Raw genomic sequence first — 20,105 nt, 5'->3', positions numbered from 1 at the left:
TTGTGCAGGTAAAAGCTGTTCAGGACAACTGGTGAATCTTACGTAGTTCATATAAGATGGTTTTGAAGATCGTAAGGTAACAGGGGTGGTACTTGTCGACTTATCATTGGCCTATGACACTGTCAACCACCAGCTACTACTACGCAAGGTTTCAACATAACCAAGGATTTTAGCCTAACTAAGTTCATCGCAGCAATTCTGCAAAACCGCAGGTTCTTCGTTGAATTTCAAAGGCAGTGCAACCGATGGAGACTACAGAAAAACGGTCTTCCCCAAGGAAGCGTGCTAGTTCCAATCCTATTCAACACATGTACAAACGCCCAACCTATAGCCCCAAAACCAGGAGTTTCTTGTATGCTGATGACCTTGCTCTTGCCATTCAGTGATCAGACATTGGATCAGTGGAGAACGCCCTCATGAGTGCCCTTGAAGATCTGTCAAGATACCATGGCAGAAATCAGTTTAAATCAAACTAACCAAAGACTCAAGTGTTGGCTTTTCGTTCAAGAAATAGGGAAGCTACTGGTAAATTGATGATAGTATGGGAAGGAACTTAGTTAGAACATTGCTAAACTTTAAAATACCTAGGAGTGGCGCTGGGCAGCTCTCTTGTTTCTAAGAGACAATGCATAAATTGCAAGTTGAAAGTTTCCAGCAGGAAGAATCTGTTAAGAAAATTTAGCGGAACACAGTGGGGTAGTCAACCTGAAACCTTTCCAACTGCATTAGCGTATTTTGCAGCAGAGTACGCTTGTCCCGTTTGATATAATTCCTCGCATGCCAAAAAGTTAAATGTAGCTCTCAACAACAACTGCAGAATTATAGCAGGTTGTCTGAAATCTACTCGTTGTTTGAAATCTACTCCTGTCGAATGGATTTACTATATTGCAGCAATAACACCACCTCCCATTCGAAGAAAAATTTGTGCAAATAAAGAATGAAAGAAAGAATAACCAGAACAAACCCATCTCCTGTATGTGCATAAACAATATTCGCAGCGATTGAAGTCAAGGCAGAACATCAAAAGTACTTACTAAAACTGCTGAAAATGTCAGGGTGCAACTTTGGAGGGATAAGACTTCCATCCCTGTGGTTGGAAAATAATTTCTGAAACACAGCTTCCAGGACAGGACTTAGAATGGATGACCTGGAAATCTTTGAACAGGCTGACATTAGGCACTGGTAGATCAAAGATTTATCCGGCGAGATGGGGCTCCAGTACAGGAAACAAATTGTGGAAAGACCAGACTGTCCAGCACTCGCTTCAGTGCCGACTGTGTCTAGCCTCCTGTATTGCAGAAGGCCTTCACAAGCGACAGAAAATGGATTGGAAGTGGCCAAGGCTTAGTGAATTACTATATGACATATACCTGTTCGCCTATATCTGTTTCTGACACGAGAATGATAATAACTTCAACAATTGTCGAGACTTTGAAAATAGTCCTGTGATGTGGAACTTGGTTAAAATTCATCAGTTGAGGTGTGCCGTCGAGTTGAGTTCAGTGAACAGTAGAACTGGAGAATTTGATACACTTTCGTGTTAATGCAATATAGCAAGCTTCACTGCGGGACTTATATTATTATTAATTATTTAAATAATTTGTGTAGGACCACCATCTTTAATTATTTGAAAGAGCTTTTTGTTCGCCTATTTCATTTAATTGTAACTTCACCTGACAGGGTTTATTTCATTTAATGTAACCAGCTGCATTTTATGTTATTTATTATTCGCAATAACTAGCCAATGTCTGGTACATTAGGCTGTCAAACTACTGCAGGGCATTAAAGCTGACGCGAGGGGCTCAAGCTGTACGCCAATAGTAAGCCAAATATTTCATCTGAGCCACACGTTGTCCAATACAGTCTTTGTCATATTCTTTCCCAGTAAGTCAGAGATGGTTTGTCTCATCTTAACTTTCCTCATTCTTTCCACTCTTTTCACCGGCGCTTCGCAAGGACAATGTCGATTTATTTTTCTGACCTTGTTCGTTCCAAGGATGTACTCCAATGAGCTTCCCTTCAGCTTACTTCCTTCTTATTCATGAGATCTGTGTCGTTGTACACCACTCAATAAATATCAAGTGACTCTGTACTTTAGACTGAGTTTTATATTCGACGCTATTTGAGACATTTCGTTGAGGACACTGAGTTATCGACGTGAATAGCATCGGTCTTATCTCGGAGAAGAGTCATGTCTTGGCTGTCACAACATTTAAGTAGTTCCCATACAGAAAACAAAACGATATTATCTTTTTTCATGAGGACGCGAACAGCGCTATGAAATAGGAAACGGTTGGCAGAAAATTGCAGGGAGTGATAGCTGACCTGAGAGACTGTTTAAAAACTTGTCCGATGATGACCTCACTCCTATAGAACCTAGCCTTGCAGTATTTCTATTAGAAAATATTCGTAAAATTACTGAAATGAAAGGATGGATTGGAGCAGAATGTAGTCTACTGCGTGATCTCTAATTTTGGTATTAGGTTGTCACCAATATCATTTCTGCTCAACCTACACGCATCTGTCTTTCTTTCGTTTACTCTGAGTCGATATTATGTTTGCAGTAGATAGTTCTTTCAAGTCGATGCGTCCTGTAATTATCCCGCGCTTTCTTTTCGAAACTTATCATACCGTATATTGCCACGTTTTCATTATACCTTATGCCTATTTTTCTCAGGGTTTCAAAGATGTTGTAACAACTCATACGGACGAGTTTTCCACGTCAACACAGTGTCTCAATTTTTGTTATCTCTTGCTTCCATTATGAAGCACAAAGTCAGACCGCCCCATTGGTGACTTTATCTTTTTTAAAGCCAAACGGATCGTTTTATAAAAAAGAAAATAATTTTCTTTTCCGGTGTTTTGTGTTGTATTCAAGAAACTTAATACATGAGTTGCTTTCGCTTTTATCTATCTTTGGAGCTTTATGGATGTTGATATTCCGATAGTACGATGGTATGTCTCCACTTCATATAATTTATACATTAAATTTGGTGATCGTTTAGCTGCTACCTACCCCAGTGATTTCAATTATTCCATAGGAATATTACATATCCTTTCCTCTTGTCTGATCGCAAGTCTTCAAAAGCTCTGCCACAAATAGATTAATACTGGATCCACATGACCCCCAAACAGAAACCAGTTTATTCTATTACATCAGCAAATAGTTCCTCTCCCTTATCAACACACTGTTAATTATAGTGTAGTACACATCAAAAATATCATAAGGATTCAGTATTTCACTAACAGACTAGCCAATACTTTGTTTTGTGTAATAGTCAGGCACTATACTTAACTAGTTGCCCCTACTAATATTGGTAAGCTACGCATGGAAAATGTTCTGCTATCACTTGATCAGTCTTGAGACGCACAGAGCTGATTTGCAGCTTTGCATTATTTGTAATTTTCCCCAAATACCCAATCAGTGGTGAGAGAGTGTAGAATCGAAATGGAATTCCCTTTCTTTGCAGCGCTGTTACAGTAAAACACTAGACACTTTTCCTAAATTCGTCCAACAATATTTCGCTGAAAGAGCACCTGCGTTGCTTCAATAATTTTCATTTGAGGTCGCGAATATTACAAATTTGTCTATCAACTGAACAAACTGTTGACAACTCCAGTAGGTCTCTTGACATTAGCGACTTACGAGAAAGGTGATGTTGAGTACCATTACAGCGTCCTTGCTGATGTTGAAGATAACTGCAGTTACATACTCATTCACATCCAGTTCGACGCCTGTACGGTTAAACTGCGGCACTTCGTCAATCGTGGTGGTTGGCGGTGGAGTTGCTGCGTCCCTGAAGCTCTGCAACACGCAAATCAAAATGTAGACAGGTTCGTATTCCATAGAGAGGCTTTTGACGCTGACTACGAACAAGAGATTTAGCATCATCTATAGATTTTTCGTACGTTTAAATAAAAATGAAGAAAATGCCATAGGGAAATATACGAGGGTTGTTCAATAAGTAAAGCCTCACAAATTTTTTTAAAGCCATTGATATATATATATAGACAAATGTCCTTGTTGGTGCCTCACATTTTATGCTCGTTCTGTGCACCGGCCAAGTTTCGAACTGTTCTGGCAGATGGTAGAGCGTTTTAGTACAGCGTCAAAATGGCGTCTACATACGACTCACGTTACAAGCAGCGTGCTGTTATGGAATTCTTGTGTGCAGAAAAAGAAACCGTGCTGAACATCCATAAACGTTTTTGCGCAGTGTATGGCGATGCCACAGTTGATACGAGTACAGTTAGAAGATGGGTAAAGAAAGTTACAGCCTCAGGAAACGCAGAAACAGAGCTCCATGGTAAGCAACGCCCGGGACGTCCTGTCACAGCCACAGCTCCAGACATGCTGAAACTTGCGGATGCCATTATTTACTCATCACAAGTCGACAATTGGCTCTACACTTGTCCGTCAGCACTGGAAGTGCGTCTGCAATGATCGAGGCTCTCGGATATTCAAAGAGGTGCTGTGCTCTCCTTGGGTTCCAAGAATGCTCACAGCGGACCACAAGATTCAAAGAAATGCCATTTCATCTGAATTGTTGAAGCGTTTTGAGCGACAGAGAGGCTTTTGTGTCAGTTTGAAGATGACGAGAGTGTCACTCGTGAAGTGAAAACATGCTCTTCCACAAAGTTGACGTACGGTCATAGAACGTGATGTAGACCACGTAAAAAATAGGACATGGATAAGACTCGTTGATGTGTATTGTCACCGAATTCTGACTCTTAACAATAAATTTGTTCCGAGGAAAAACTGTGGGGCATTACTTACTGAACGACCTTCGTATGATAGTAAGAAGTTGAATAGTATGTATCTAACGTAAGCATGAGGATGATACATTTGAGAACATCAAAGCGAAAGTAATAGTTACAAGTAAACTGAGGCTAATGATGCAGTATATTAAATATCGGTAGAAACCAAGGACGATGCTTTTCACCACGTAAATAACTGATTCGGTGAGATCAAAAAATGGCTGTGAGCACTATGGGACTTAACTGCTGAGGTCATCAGTCCCCTAGAACTTAGAACTACTTAAAGCTAACTAACCTAAGGACGACACACACATCCATGCCCGAGGCAGGATTCGAACCTGCTACCATAGCGGTCGCGAGGTTCCAGACTGTAGGGCCTAGAACCGATCGGCCATCCCTGCCGGCAGGTGAGATCAGGAAGGCAATCATTCCACGCACACTAACTTACGAGAAGCATGGAAAAACTGTGGTTCTTCTACTTCTCCCGACGAAATTGATCACAAGTCAACGCCCAGATGTAAGTGTCCAACCGTTTATCTTTTAAATTAGAATCTAAATGGAAAGTTCAAAACTACAAAGTTAGTTAGAATATCCACATAAACTATTAAAACCTAGTGGTGGTGAAACATTGTACAAATTCTGTGCAGAAAACCCTTCTCCTTGTTGAACTCAACTGGATGAACTAGACCAACAAGGGAGTTACCAACACAGAGTTATGATAGTGATTATTAACAGGAGGTCTACAGAGAAAAAAACTGTTATATGACATGTCTTCACATTACACGAACTTCACTCAAATACCTGTTCAAGTAAGACAAAGAAGTGATAGGGTGTATTTTTTGGGGTTGTGGGGAGGATAAGAGGATTTAATGGTGTGATGACTTCTTTGATTAGGTCCGCCACGAATTTCTCTCCTTCGCCAGTCTCTTCCTCTCACAGTACCACAACTGAATTTCCTCAATTACTTGTTGTGTAGCTTCCGAGCTCTGGTTTCCCCTATAGTTTTTGCTTCGAGCACCACTGAAGGTATTCTCTGAGGTCTTAACACATGGCTATCATCGTGCCCCCTCCTCTCGTCAATGTTTCTCGTATGTTCTTCGCCAATTGTGCAAGGACAACTTCATTCTTTATCGTATCACTCCACATAATTTTAAACATCCTTCTATAGCACCATATCTCAAATGCTTTGATTCTAATCTTACCGGTTTCTCCACAGTCAATGATTCATTTCCATACAATGTGCTCCAGAAATACATTCTCAGAAATTTATTCCTCAAATTAAGGCCGATGTTCGATAGCAGTGGACTCCTTTCGGCCAGAATTGCACTCTGCCTCCGCTAGTCTGGTTCTTATGTCCTCCCTGTTCGTCTCTCAAGTGTTATTTTGCTTCCAAGGTAACATATTCCTTAACTTCATTTGCATCGTGGTCAAAAATGTGGACGCTATGTTGCTATTTCTGCTACAACTCAATACTCGCGTCATTATTTTATATTACTGGCCATTAAAATTGCTACACCAAGAAGAAATGCAGATGATAAACGGGTATTCATTGGACAAATATATTATACTAGAACTGACATGTGATTACATGCTCACACAATTTGGGTGTATAGATCCTGAGAAATCAGTACCCAGAACATCAACCTCTGGCCGTAATAACGGCCTTGATACGTCTGGGCATTGAGTCAAACAGAGCTTGGATGGCGTGTACAGGTACAGCTGCCATGCAGTTTCAACACGAAAAGACAGTTCATCAAGAGTAGTGACTGGCGTATTGTGACGAGCCAGTTCCTCGGCCACCATTGACTAGACGTTTTCAGTTGGTGAGAGATCTGGAGAATGTGCTGCTCAGGGCAGCAGTCGAACATTTTCTGTATCCAGAAAGGCCGCTACAGGACCTGCAACATGCGGTCGTGCATTATCCTGCTGATATGTAGGGTTTCGCAGGAATCGAATGAAGGGTAGAGCCACGGGTCGTAACACATCTGAATTGTAACGTGCGCTGTTAAAAGTGGCGTCAATGCGAACAAGAGGTGACCGAGATGTGTAACCAATGGCACCCCATACCATCACACTGGGTGATACGCCAGTATGGCGATGACGAATACACGCTTCCAATGTGCGTTCACCGCGATGTCGCCAAACACGGATGCGAACATCATGATGCTGTAAACACAACTTGGATTCATCCGAAAAAATGACGTTTTGCCATTCGTGCTCCCAGGTTCGTCGTTGAGTACACCATCGCAGGCGCTCCTGTCTGTGATGCAGCGTGAATGGTAACCGTAGTCATGGTCTCCGAGTTGATAGTCCATGCTGCTGCAAACATCGTCAAACTGTTCGTGCAGATGGTTGTTGTCTTGCAAACGTCCCCATCTGTTGACTGAGGGATCGAGACGTGGCTGCACGATCCGTTACAGCCATACGGATAAGATGGCTGTCATATCGACTGCTAGAGATACGAGGCCGTTAGGATCCAGCACGGCGTTCCCTATTACCCTCCTGAACCCACCGATTCCATATTCTGCTAACAGTGATTGGAGGTCGACCAACGCGAGCAGCAATGTCGCGATACGATAAACCGCAATCGTGATAGGCTACAATCCGACCTTTATCAAAGTCCTCCTTACACGAGGCATCAGAACAACGTTTCACCAGGCAACGCCGGTCAACTGCTGTTTGTGTATTCAGAAATCGGTTGGAAACTTACCTCATGTCATTACGTTGTAGGTGTCGCCACCTGCGCCAACCTTGTGTGAATGCCCTGAAAAGCTAATCATTTGCATAGCACAGCATCTTCTTCCTGTCGGTTAAATTTCGCGTCTGTAGCACGTCATCTTCGTGGTGTAGTAATTTTAATGGCCAGCAGTGTATATATTATAAATCCTTATTCTGTACTTAAACAAGTCGGGACATTAAACACTTCTTGCAGTTCTTCTTCATTTATGCTAAGGATAGAAATGTCATCGGTGGATCTTAATCCTGCTCTTGAACCTTCCTTTTATTTCCCTCAATGCTTTTATGATGTCTATATTGAATACTGGGTAGAAAGATTGCATCATTATCCTACACCTTTTTCAATCCGGGCACATTGTCCTTTTCCTTCGCTCTCGGTTCCTGTGCATGTTACACACCAGTGTTAAAATGTAAAGACAAACGTAACTTATGCATGGTGCATTACTGCCACTTAACACAACTTGATATAATTTGACTATACAAGCAAGGAATTGCTGCTATATAGCACAGAAGGTAACTGAAAGAAATAAGCAATGAGACGAACTGAAATAACACTTGCATTCAGTAACGATACTTACACTGAAGTCACCGAGATTTATAATAGTCTCCTGGACATTGCAAAAGATGAAGGCGCAGAATGGTTATAAATAGGGTGTGTTATCATCTGCAACGTGATCCGATGCTGGCTATAAGGTTGGTTAGAAGTTATTATAGTATGAAGCGCCATTCTTTTTGGAGCGCGAATGACAACTGCTGGATGGTAGCTAGTGGATGTGGAAGTACTGAAACACGTCTCTACAGTGCAGCCCACATGTGCCCGATGGGATTTAAGTCATGGAACGTGCAAGCCAGTCTATTCGCCAGATATCCTCTCTTTGCAATGACTCAGCTACCTGTGGTTTTCGAAGCGGTCGTCCATTGCCATAATTAAAAACGAGTCAGGGCCGAATGCACTCCCGAAAACATGCACATTGCAAAGGATAACAGTGTCACAGTAACGTTGACCGGTGAGTGTACTGCGTCCAATGATTTGGAGCTCAGTACGCCCACATAACGTTGTTCCTCTCTCATCTTATCACCTGGCCTGCCAAAAGGATCATATTCGGTAATGTTCCTCGGTGCATTACGTGTTCCCGCCTCTTATCATGTGAGGGTACGTCCAGAATGACTACACAGACTGAACTGCTCATCGGAGAAGAGCACGCAACCCATTCCTCGTTGGTCCAGTCACTATGCTCTTGGCACCACCGAAAACGCTGCCGCCTATGTGCGGATGACCACGGAACACAATCTACTGGTCGTCGGGCAAAGAGACCACCGCCCATACAATCGCCGTGTCATTAATGAGTGTGAGAGTGCGTGCCTTTCAGTCATGGTAAATGTGGCTGCAGATACAACCGCTGTTTGACGCGGGTCCCTTCTAGTCTGTTGCACGACGTAGCGGTCGTCTGCGGCTGTAGTTCACAGTGGTCGACAGGCTGGGCTACATTCGTCATACTTGGTCCTTCTTCGAGTTTTCCTGTGATTCCCTCATCCAAGTCATCCAAATGTTGTCTCCGGACCATGTTGTAATAAAGGACAACACAGAACTCCGTAACTGCTCACTGATTGACTTATAAACACACTATCTTTTTTCATTCCTGTAACTAACTCGAGTTGTGGGGCTTGGCCCACTTGGTGTTGCAATCACACTAACCTCACGCCATATGCCGTCCGACTTTCTGTGCACGACTGGGAGACCTCTGGAAACATGCTCCCACGTTTTCAAACATTTCCACAGATTAATTGATGTATTATGTTACTTTACCTATCTCGTTCTTAAGTTTGTCAGACCAATGTATATTACCCTCCTTTTTCTATGGCTTCGTTCCACCTGCATGAGAATTTCAACCGTCTTGCACAATTTCATGTTCTCCAACTCCTTTTGTAGCTCGACAAACGCCACAAAACTGTCTTGATTTTCCTTATGGCTTGTTTCCGTTATCAAGCTCAAGATCAAGACTGACTCTCTTGATTTTTACCTCTTATAAAGCGAAATGGATGATTATATAATAGGTCCTCAGTTTCTTTTGTATTCTTCTATACTTCACTCTTGATGCATGAGAATCTGATGGTGCGATAGCTCTAGCACTTATCTACCCTTGCTGTGTTCGGGATTGAGTGAATAACATTTTTCCGATAGTCTGATGGTACGTCTCCGGTCTCATACATACCTCCTACACCCAACATGGTCGTTTGGTTACCACTCCCATAAACAAATGTAGGTATTCCGAAGGAATGAGTACTTTCTATTTTATTTGATTGCGTATTTTCCAGAGCCCTTATAATTTCTGATTGTAACACTGGAGCCGGCCGGAGTAGCCGAGTGGTTCTAGGCGCTACAGTCTAGAGCCGCGCGACCGCTACGGTCGCAGGTTCGAATCCTGCCTCGGGCATGGATGTGTGTGTTGTCCCTAGGTTAGTTAGGTTTAAGTAGTTCTAAGTTCTAGAGGACTGATGACCTCAGCAGTTGAGTCCCATAGTGCTCAGAGCCATTTGAACCATTTTTTGTAACACTGGATCCCCTATGTATTCCACAGGGTGTTCATGATTAAAGTTCAGTTTTCAAAACCCTGAGGAAAGAAGACCATTTCTCAGAATGACATCAAATTTGGGCAGCACATTTCTGACGCAAGGGGAAACGTCAAGGAGAAAAAGTGTAAGCGTCCTAACGTAAATTGGGTCGGCTGCAAATGACAGATGAATCGCAATAAGACAGCTATGGTCTGAGGTGCACATTATACCATTCGTTCTGCTCAATCTGCGTGACTGCGCAGGGTAGGCAGTCAACAGTTGTGGCACTATTAATTATGTAAGTCCATCCATCACGGCAATGTCATACCACAACTGATGGGAAAAAGGTTTTTAATTATCCTCGGACCAAAATCCGCTTAAAAAGCAAAATAACCACGTTTGTAGTTGGTGTGAGACTGGCACAAGTCGTGTTCAATATACTGTCCGCCGTTTTATACCTTTCGTTGGCAACGAGAAAGAGCATTTTCCACCAGAGATTGTAGAGCCTCAGGGGTCACGTTTAGAGTGCGTTGCACCGTGCTTGCCTTCAATTCAGCTACGTTCGCAACTGGAGCATTTTTTTTTCTTTATTGAGACTCGATTCCCCCCGAAAGGGCGGGCGGTCAGCAGCTTAGTACACCGTTCTTCAGCCTACAGAATTTTTTTTTTAATGAAGATAATGAATAATAAAAGCAGGCGATAAAATCGGTACTTAAATGGTAAAATGGCAAAACATAAAACAAAGGGGCGGCGATGCGAATAAAATACACAGGAAGCAGACGGGTAAAATAATAGACAGACAATTAAAAACCTCGACAGATGATGGGAAAGAAAAGGGGGAAGGAAACGAAAAACGAAGTGAGGGGGAAGGGGAGAAGGAGCCGACGGAGGACGAGAACTCATAAGACCTGGGAAAACGCGAGAGGGAGTGGGGAAAGGCAGAGCAGGGGAATGCAAATGACAGCTGATAATTCTAGCATTTCCGTTCACTGGCTGTCCAATGTGAGGAGGAGCGCCATCTCGCATGAAAGTGATCCTATCCGCACATCTGAGGTATCGAAGTTCGATGCAGTTGCAGTTATCGACCGCGGTCCGTATTAGTATAGTTGGACCCGCGAGTCGCGACCTCTCCGCAGCTTGTATCGAGTTTCTAGCGAGCTCTCATCCACCTTGCTCGGGACGTCAAGTAGTAAAGTAGCATAGCCTTCAGCTGATAGGAAGCAACCTCTGTCGAGGCACTTAGTAATGTATGGCATAAGTGAGGCCGCAATAGCTATCTGTTTATAATTATATGTATGCAGCAAAGAAGAATCCTGTACAACCAGTTAAGTACAATATGTATTCTTTTTTACCAACGACTTCTAATTATTTTAGTAGTTGCAGATCCAGACAATGCAGCCAGCACCTTACTGACGTTACTGACAAACCTGCTGCGATTTATTTGTATCTATTTAGCCTTGGCTTCCAGTCAACGTTGGCGACGACTCGTTCGTCGTCATCGTAACAATTGACGACGAGGGTAAAGATACAGATTTTTTGGAAAGCGGAGCAGTGAAAGCAGAGCTACTTATATGTGTTTATAGACTATATACCAGGCTGCGTCACCCACCCTCTCCGCACGGTGTGATTGGCGAGTGCATGACATTTTTTCCTGCTCCCATTTGTGATTATTTGCTTTCGTTGTGATGGCAAATACAGAGGGAAAAAATGTACTGGCAGAACTGTTATGATTACAGAATCGGCATTCCAAAGTCCTACTGCACTTCTTGGGACAGCTCGTCCATGGACAACAACAAGCTGTGTCACAAGTACCGGCTGCACAGGAGCCGGCCGTAGATGGGGCCACAGCCCCGCCGTTCTGCGCGTTCGACGCCAGCGTGGAAAGCTGGCAGGAGTGGCACGTGCAGTTTTCACTCCACTTTGCTGCCTATGACATCCAAGGTAAAACACAGCTGCGGCGTGGTATCGTACCTCATTCTCCTCAAACTCTTCCCGAGAAGTTCTCCAGATCAGCACAGTATCGAAGAATTTGTTCAGATATTAATTGATTATTACAAGGAAAGTGTGAATGCTGTCGCCCAGCGGTACAAATTTTTCCGCATAAAACGTGCCCCTCAGTAGAATTACCGTGAGTGGGTAGCCACTTTGCAAGGCCTCACTCGCGACTGTGAATTTTCATGTTCTTGTGGCATATCATATTCTGACATAATGGTACGGGACGCTATTGCGCAAAACGTGTCAGACACACACATCTGAGAGCAAATTCTTAAATTATCCAACCCCGCTTTAGAGAAAGTGATGGACATTTTGGACAGACGGGACAGTTTGTACTTTGCTGCAAATTCTTTTGAATCGCCTCCCGCTGTTTGTCAAGTTAGTAAGCCATCTGCGCGCGCATCACACACACATGATGCTATACCGGCTCGGCGCGGGCCTGCCCAATTCACTTCCAGGAAACACACACCTGTTAGCCTCCCGTAGAAGCCGCCTGCTTTACACTCATGCGCGCAATGTAATTCAAAGCCATCGCGCCAGAACTGCTTATCGCGCAAGGCCGTGTGCCATTTTTGCAACAAGAAGGGACTTGTCCAGGCAGTGTGCCTCAAAAGACAAAAATTTGACGCTTCGTATCACGTTTCCGGACAAAGTAGCTTCCGCCGGAACGGTTTCCGAAATAAGACTTCCTATCACAACGAGCCATAAGCAATGAAACTAAATGCTGTAAATTCGCCTCCAGTACCTGTGACATTGCCCGAGTGTGACAATTTTGCTTGTGATGTCAGTAAACGCCAACGTAAGAAGTCCCGCCACGCATGATCTGTGTGTTAACATTTGCCAGTGAACATTGCTTCTCAGGATGGCATTTTTTGCCGACTGCAGAACAAACTCTTGAACATTCAGAATCATACGATTCCTTTTCAGTTGGACACTGGCGCGTCTACCGGGTGTTACAAAAAGGTACGGCCAGACTTTCAGGAAACGTTCCTCACACACAAAGAAAGAAAATACACTCCTGGAAATGGAAAAAAGAACACATTGACACCGGTGTGTCAGACCCACCATACTTGCTCCGGACACTGCGAGAGGGCTGTACAAGCAATGATCACACGCACGGCACAGCGGACACACCAGGAACCGCGGTGTTGGCCGTCGAATGGCGCTAGCTGCGCAGCATTTGTGCACCGCCGCCGTCAGTGTCAGCCAGTTTGCTGTGGCATACGGAGCTCCATCGCAGTCTTTAACACTGGTAGCATGCCGCGACAGCGTGGACGTGAACCGTATGTGCAGTTGACGGACTTTGAGCGAGGGCGTATAGTGGGCATGCGGGAGGCCGGGTGGACGTACCGCCGAATTGCTCAACACGTGGGGCGTGAGGTCTCCACAGTACATCGATGCTGTCGCCAGTGGTCGGCGGAAGGTGCACGTGCCCGTCGACCTGGGACCAGACCGCAGCGACGCACGGATGTACGCCAAGACCGTAGGAGCCTACGCAGTGCCGTAGGGGACCGCACCGCCACTTCCCAGCAAATTAGAAACACTGTTGCTCCTGGGGTATCGGCGAGGACCATTCGCAACCGTCTCCATGAAGCTGGGCTACGGTCCCGCACACCGTTAGGCCGTCTTCCGCTCACGCCCCAACATCGTGCAGCCCGCCTCCAGTGGTGTCGCGACAGGCGTGAATGGAAGGACGAATGGAGACGTGTCGTCTTCAGCGATGAGAGTCGCTTCTGCCTTGATGCCAATGATGGTCGTATGCGTGTTTGGCGCCGTGCAGGTGAGCGCCACAATCAGGACTGCATACGACCGAGGCACACAGGGCCAACACCCGGCATCATGGTGTGGGGAGCGATCTCCTACACTGGCCGTACACCACTGGTGATCGTCGAGGGGACACTGAATAGTGCACGGTACATCCAAACCGTCATCGAACCCATCGTTCTACCATTCCTAGACCGGCAAGGGACTTGCTGTTCCAACAGGACAATGCACGTCCGCATGTATCCCGTGCCACCCAACGTGCTCTAGAAGGTGTAAGTCAACTACCCTGGCCAGCAAGATCTCATGATCTGTCCCCCATTGAGCATGTTTGGGACTGGATGGAGCGTCGTCTCACGCGGTCTCCACGTCCAGCACGAACGCTGGTCCAACTGAGGCGCCAGGTGGAAATGGCATGGCAAGCCGTTCCACAGGACTACATCCAGCATCTCTACGATCGTCTCCATGGGAGAATAGCAGCCTGCATTGCTGCGAAAGGTGGATATACACTGTACTAGTGCCGACATTGTGCATGCTCTGTTGCCTGTGTCTATGTGCCTGTGGTTCTGTCAGTGTGATCATGTGATGTATCTGACCCCAGGAATGTGTCAATAAAGTTTCCCCTTCCTGGGACAATGAATTCACGGTGTTCTTATTTCAATTTCCAGGAGTGTATGTTATGTGGACATGTGTCCGGAAACGCTTACTTTCCATGTTAGAGCTCATTTTATTACTTCTCTTTAAATCACATTAATCATGGAATGGAAACATACAGCAACAGAACGTACCAGCGTGACTTCAAATACTTTGTTACAGGAAATGTTCAAAATGTCCTCCGTTAGCGAGGATACTTGCATCCACCCTCCGTCGCATGGAATCCCTGATGCCCTGATGCAGTCGTGGAGAATGGCGTATTGTATCACAGCCGTCCACAATACGAGCACGAAGAGTCTCTACATGTGGTACCGGGGTTGCGTAGACAAGAGCTTTCAAATGCCCCCACAAATGAAAGTCAAGAGGGTTGGGGTCAGGAGAGCGTGGAGGCCATGGAATTGGTCCACCTCTACCAATCCATCGGTCACCGAATCTATAGTTGAGAAGCGTACGAACACTTCGACTGAAATGTGCAGGAGCTCCATCGTGCATGAACCACATGTTGTGTCGTACTTGTAAAGGCACATGTTATAGCAGCACAGGTAGAGTATCCCGTATGAAATCATGATAACGTGCTCCATTGAGCATAGGTGGAATCAAGACATCACCAGCATTACCTGCCCAAACGTTCACAGAAAATCTGTGTTGATGACGTGATTGCACAATTGCGTGCAGATTCTCGTCAGCTCAGACATATTGATTGTGAAAATTTACAATTTGATCACGTTGGAATGAGACCTCATCCGTAAAGAGAACATTTTGCACTGAAATAAGGATTGACACATTGTTGGATGAACCATTCGCAGAAGTGTACCCATGGAGGCCATTCGTTACCTTCCTTCAATTGGGCCAACTGGCGGTGAATCGAGGAAGTACAGTACATACCGACGAAACTAAAATGAGCTCTAACATGGAAATTAAGCGTTTCCGGACACATGTCCACATAACGCCATGTCTCGCGCCGGAATTGCCCTCTGTGCTCAGTCGCTGCGGCGACCGGATGACCATATGGACCAGATGCCTTCAACTGTGATAGTGCACAGTGAAATTCCGGTTACAACCCCGCCCATCGCCGTAGAACAGTCTGCGCTTCCTGGTTTCCAGTCTTTCTTGCCGGTCGTGTGCCCCGACCCAGTGGAGGTCGACCTTTCGGTTCCTCCCATAGTTGGAGAATCGCAGACACCTTATGTTGACGTGCGCCCTGGAGTAGGTTTCCTAGCGGTTCCTGTCTCCCCTCGCCCCTAATGGCAGGGCGCGGGTGGTCATGCCTCACCTGCAGTCAGGCTCCCCACCTCTTCGACTACATCAACATGGGGTCCTCCACCCGGCGGTTGTTAACCATATTCAACGGCTTTTCGCAGATTTTCGGGTGAGTAATGTGGTATCAACGTTCGGTACCACACTTGTTGGTGACTGCAGTTATTGACCGCAGACCGTATTCGTATCGTTGGACCCACGAGTCGCGACAAGTGCCCCTAGCGGCGCTCCGCGGCTTGTATCAAGTTTCTAGCGAGCCCTTGTCCACCTTGCTCGGGACGTCAAGTAGTAAAGTGACATAGCCTTCAGCTGATAGGAAGCAACTTCTAACAAGGCGCTTGGCAACGTATGACCTAAGTGTGGCCTCAATAGCTATCTGTTTTATAATTATATGTATGCAACCAAGAAGAATTCTGTACAACCAGTTAAGCACAATATATATTAGTTTTTACCAACGACTTCTAATTATTTTAGTCGTTGCAGATCCAGACCATGCAGCCAGCACCTTATCGACGTTACTGACAAACCTGCTGTGATTTATGTGTTTCTATTTAACATTGGCCACCAGTCAACTTTGGCGACGACTCGTTCGTCGTCTTCATAACATCAGCGCTGTTGAAGGGTTGAAATGATATTCATGCGCAAAAGACTTTCATAGTGTTTACGATTGACGGTAAAGGCAACAGGATCGGCAGGACTCAACTCCTGAAAAAAATACGGCTCAAAGAGAAAACGATGTCACCCGCACCATGCAGTGACTTTGCTGAATAAAGTGGTACCAGTTGATGAGCGGGTGGATTTTTACTTGCCCATATTCTGCAATTCTGAGAACTGACATGTCCTTGGAGGTGGAAATGGGCTTCGTCTGTCCAGAGAATGTTTCATGGTCATTCATTGTCCACTTCCATGCGAGCAAGAATTTCCAGAGCGAACGTTTGTCTTGTTGGAAGATGAGCAAGTCAGCAGGAAGCAACTCTTGAACATCAGTCTTTGTATGCTTAAGATATCATGCACCGTGCTCGCAGACATGTATAGTGTTTGGAACATTCCCGATGCACTGAATATTTGCACACCACCGCTTGACCCCTCCTGCAATACTGTGGTCTCATCTTCGACAGATGTGAGATCGACTGCTTTCCTCTCTATGCCACTCTGTACTTCAAAAGACCCTGTCTTCTCGAACTTTGTAATCTTTTTCTCCAGGCCCTTAACAGACAGCGGACCAATGCCTTTTTTCATACCCTTGAGTGTCCGGGACTTCAGCAGGGCTACTGGCGTCCAGCCAACATAGAAGTAAAAGAGTTTTACTGGCAGCGAGCGATCCTTCTAGGAGACGGTTATTTTCGGCGTCTCGGATGAAAATAGCCATTTGCCACGCGTCTGTTGGTGTGAATATTGTGATGCTTAAAGCACCGTCTATTAGTCAAAATTTTTTCTACAACGTTTGCTCTGCCACAATAATGCGCTATCGGAATTTGACATCAGTCTGAACATTGGTTCCCCTTCTACGGCTCATTGAAACGGAAACTTTACTTATGGAAACCTTTTATATCGATCCGTACTTCTTCTTCTATCACATCATCAGAGACGTCCTCCCCCTCGTAGAGGTTTTCAATGTGTGCGTTTCTTCCTTCTATAGCAGTTCCTTAACGCCGACGCGCTCGAATCACACTACCTGAACTTCTCGACCGAAACAAAGAACCAAACCTGCTTGCGGAGATGGGTGAAATGCACGTCCCTGATTAATACTTGTTGTTATTTGTCGTAGGACTAGGCTGTGAGATGTTAAATCTCACCTACCCGCTGTTTCCCGTAACAAGCGAAACCCAACGAAAGGTTTCTCATATCGCGTGATCTTGGAAACATCTCACTCGATCCTACTTGCATGAATGAATCAAGCACTTTTTTTGCACATAGATTAATGGAAACGAATAATGGGGACGTGGGTGATTAGTAAGGGCAGTAACACAGTCACAATTATGGAAAGAAGGCAAATTCGACTCCTTAATTGTGTCATAGTCTGCATTCAAGATTTAAAAAGCAACAGAAATCCAATATTAAGCACTGTAATGTGGAGATGTGGAGGAGATAGTGCACTAGTGTTACCAAGCTTAAATTAAAGTAGAAGTTACGTTAATGTAATCATTGAAGCCGATGTAAGGCTGGCACTAGCGAGAGAGAGATAAATGCCGGCAATAAGTAATACCAATGGAGGACGAAGCCGCGTCACCTGGTCTATAGGCCGTAGCATCTCGCCATGTTGTGCCGAAGGCGGCTGACGATTGTTCCCGAAGTGACAGACACAAACGCTGAGTGATCCTTGGAAATCTCGTTCCAAGCAAGGAAACCACAGACTTGGCACTATTTTATATTGCCCCGGTTCCTACATAAAGCTGTATTTGTCTTACCAGCGAGCTCTGTGGGAACTTTCCGAATTTGTCAGGTTGATTTACCTGGCTGTTCCCAAACACCATCTACCTCCCAGGACTGTATCTGTGCACTCCTGGTGTCCTCCTTCAAAAACGGATCTTCTCCAACGGTCGCTGCCGTCTTGGTGACCACCATTAATTATCGCCTGTAAGGCGTTGTCTTAATGTGGCTCGAGCTTCTTTCTCACTCTCGTCTCGGCGGCACACAAAAAATTGGAAGGCAAGATGCTTAATTGGCAAATAAAATAAATGTATCATAGTGGCACGTCGTCATACTCGTGCCCTGCAGCTAAGATATCTCAAATTACATAGGTTCCAAAAGTGATTCTGTAGTCGCAATTTCAATAGTAGAGCGCTTCTGAGTTAAACATACGAGGAGCTTGCAATAAGAAATTCAACAATTTCTTTTTGAAAGCAGGCTGGAATTATTCAGGATTCCAATATACCATATTATTCCTCACTCATTTGGCTAAAAAATTCTATTTTTCAACTTAACCTCCGTTCAGGGCGACGGCCTTACGCCACTTTATTGGGAGCGCCTGTACGACCGCAACGTACCATTCTACTGGTCGACGTCGAAACCATCATCTCGCTGCATTAATAACCTCCCATCTTCCACGTTCTGCTTCCCGCGTAGTTTATCCTTTATTTGGTCAAACAGATGAAAGTCGGAAGGTGAGAGATACGGACAGTAAAGTGCATGAGGAAGAACGCTCAATGAAATTTTGTGAACCCCTCCCGCATGAAGATGTTAGACAAAAAACTGATACAACCAGCCTTTAACGCGCATGCAGTTCCGCACAGAAGGTCCTTCGTTGCTCTTTATGGTCTTCTGTTAGGCAGCGAGGGACTTAGCGAGCAAATAGCTCTGAGTACCACAACTAGTGTCATGACTGTCAACAGAAACACACAGTTGAGCGGCGAGTTGTTTGACTGTGATCCGTCCACGACCTCGAATCAGAATGTCCGCACGTTACAACACTTCAAGAGTCACAGCTGTTTGCGGCCGACCGGCACGCGGGAAATGTGACAGGTTTTCGCGGCCTTGCAGTGATGACGACAAACACCTCGCCCAGCGACTCTTCGCACATTTGTTCAGTTGTTTTCAAGAAGTGGAAATGAGGACATGAGTTACAACTTGTCTGAGATATAGTTACTTCATATGCATCTACATATCCGCTCCACAAGCCACCGTGTGGAGCGTGGCGGAGGATACTCTGTAACGTTACTAGTTATTTCCTTTCCAGTTCCACTCGCAATTTCCACTCGCATGCAGAAAGAGAGAAAAACGACTGTCCATATGCCTCTGTACGAGTCCTAATGTCTCTAATCTGATCTTCATGGCCCTTACGCGAAATATGTCTTGATGATAGTAGAATCGTTCTGCAGTCAGCCTCAAAGCCGATTGTCTAGATTTTCCCAGTAGTGTTCCTCGAGAAGAACGTCGACATTCCTCTAATGATGCCCATTTGAGTTCCCGAAGCATCTCCGTAATACTTACGTGTTGTTGGAACCTACTGGTATCAATTCTAGCAGCCTGCCTCTAAATTGCTTGGATGTCTTCCTTTAATCCGACCTGATCCGGATCCCAAACACTCAAACAGCACTCAACAATGGGGAGCAGTAATGTCCTACATATTGTCTCCTTTAAAGATGAACCAAACTTTCCGAAAATCCTCCCAATAAACTAAAGTCGACCATTCGCCTTCCCCGCGACAATCCTTACATGTTCATTCCATTTCATACTGTTTTGCAATGTGAAGCCTAGGTAATAATTTAATCGACGTGACTGTGTGAAGCAGTATATTACCCATACTAAACTCGAACATTATGGGTTTGTTTTCTCTGCTCATTAGTATTAACTTACTTTTCCTACCATTCATTATAACCAATAGGAAATTTTTCGAATGCATTTTATATCCTCCTACAGTCACTCAATGGTGACACATTCCCATGTATCAC

At 44.9% G+C, this 20,105-nt stretch overlaps 1 protein-coding gene across 1 annotated transcript in view; it reads right to left on the bottom strand.

The window, feature by feature from the left end:
- Nucleotides 1-20,105, bottom strand: part of LOC124788978 — a 47,952-nt gene that overhangs the window by 15,291 nt on the left and 12,556 nt on the right. Inside the window, exon 2 of the mRNA XM_047256267.1 lies at nt 3,647-3,805. Within this exon, the coding sequence (XP_047112223.1) occupies nt 3,647-3,805 (159 nt within the window). The remainder of the gene's footprint in view (nt 1-3,646; nt 3,806-20,105) is intronic.

This window comes from Schistocerca piceifrons, chromosome 3 (assembly GCF_021461385.2).
Source record: "Schistocerca piceifrons isolate TAMUIC-IGC-003096 chromosome 3, iqSchPice1.1, whole genome shotgun sequence".
NCBI classification, from domain to species: Eukaryota; Metazoa; Arthropoda; class Insecta; order Orthoptera; family Acrididae; genus Schistocerca; species Schistocerca piceifrons.
Note: the sequence above shows the minus strand (reverse complement) of the source record. Positions and strands in the feature narration are given on the sequence as shown.